The following is a 1,238-nucleotide window of genomic DNA, read 5'->3' as shown; positions in this document are numbered from 1 at the left end:
AAATCGGCTCTTTCTAATGATTTTCCACTGTCAATCTGAGTCTGGATGGGTACATGACACTCATGCAGGTGTTTACAAGGATCCAGGAGGATGTGGAGACCACCAGCCAGGTGTCRTCCCAAAGGGGTTCGCCAGRAATGTGKGTCACCAGGTCTCTGCCCAATGTGGATTCTGTGATGGGGGATGAAGGTGGAGCAGCGCACGGAGCTCTTCCCAAACTCGGGGCACTCACAGGGCTTCCCTTACGGGTGCCGGTGTTGGTGTTTGGTCACGTTAGAGCTCTGGCTGAAGCTCTTCCAGTACTGAGGACAAGCGTAGGGCCTCTCCCCTGTGTGGATGCGCTGGTGTCTGACAAGGTGGGAGTTTTGCTTGAAGCCCTTCCCACAGTCGGGGCAATGGAAGGGCCTCTCCTCTGTGTGAATGCGCTGGTGTTTGAGAAGACTGGAGCTCGTTGAAAACTTCTTCCCACACTCAGAACATTCATATGGTCTCTCCCCAGTGTGGATGCGTTGGTGGTGGATCAGTTCAGAGCTGCAGCTGAAGCCCTTCCCACATTCCCCACACTCGTAGGGCCATTCCCCGGTGTGGATCAGCCGGTGATGGAGCAGGCGGGTGCTCCTGCTGAAGCTCTTCCCACACTCCAAGCACTTGTAGGGTTTCTCCCCAGCGTGAAGCTGCTCATGGACCCCCAGCTCCAAGCCCCGGCTGAAGCTCTGGGTGCCTTCCTGACACAGGGTGGGTCTTTTCCCCTCAGAGCACCGTGGCCTGAGTTTGGGGCCCCTCTTTTTGTGCAATCTCTGTGGCGTTTCCTCTCTATTGGATTCCTGTGCTGTGGAGCCGCTCAGAATGGCCCCTTCCACGAGGTTCTGATGGGGGTATTTGTCTTCCTTGCTCTCCATCCTCGGCTCTTTGTCTGGGGGAGGAGGGACAAGGGGAGGATGGGATTTGCCTCCATGCCAGAGGGAAGGGGAAGGAGATCCCCCCAATTTGTCCCCAGCAGGACGGTGTCGGCAGCAGGGTTGTCCCTCAGCCGGTGCCAATGCTGGGCTGGGAGATGGAGGAGAAGAGAGGGGAAAAAGGAGCAGTGACTTCCTCCTCACCTGCCTGGGGGTCCTGGGATGTCTTCCCCTTCTTTGCAGCCTCCTCCTCCATCCAGCCAATGTTTGGGAATAGGAAATCCTGCTTTGGGGGAAAAACAAGGGATGAGTGCATTGGATTGTGCATTAATCCTGCCCAAG

The 1,238-nt window shown here is 56.5% G+C and overlaps 1 protein-coding gene across 1 annotated transcript; it reads right to left on the bottom strand.

Annotated features, from left to right (window-relative positions):
* Positions 1-242: 242 nt before the first annotated feature.
* On the bottom strand, positions 243-1,152 carry LOC130588610 (zinc finger protein 397-like). Its single transcript, XM_057389516.1, has 2 exons — positions 1,101-1,152; positions 243-913 (listed from the first exon to the last, which is right to left on the bottom strand). Exons 1-2 carry the CDS (start codon positions 1,150-1,152, stop codon positions 243-245), a joined length of 723 nt encoding a protein of 240 aa, XP_057245499.1.
* Positions 1,153-1,238: the final 86 nt, after the last annotated feature.

The sequence above is a fragment of the Malurus melanocephalus genome, unplaced genomic scaffold (genome assembly GCF_030028575.1).
Source record: "Malurus melanocephalus ecotype Western Australia unplaced genomic scaffold, MMel_1.1 scaffold_7716, whole genome shotgun sequence".
Classification (NCBI taxonomy): Eukaryota; Metazoa; Chordata; class Aves; order Passeriformes; family Maluridae; genus Malurus; species Malurus melanocephalus.
Note: the sequence above shows the minus strand (reverse complement) of the source record. Positions and strands in the feature narration are given on the sequence as shown.

Coding starts and splice junctions, on each gene's coding strand:
- LOC130588610 (XM_057389516.1), bottom strand. CDS start 1,152: ATGGAGGAGGAGGCTGCAAAGAAGGGGAAGACATCCCAGGACCCCCAG. Junction 914..1,100: donor ATCCCAGGACCCCCAGGCAG/GTGAGGAGGAAG, acceptor CTCCTCCCCCAG/ACAAAGAGCCGAGGATGGAG.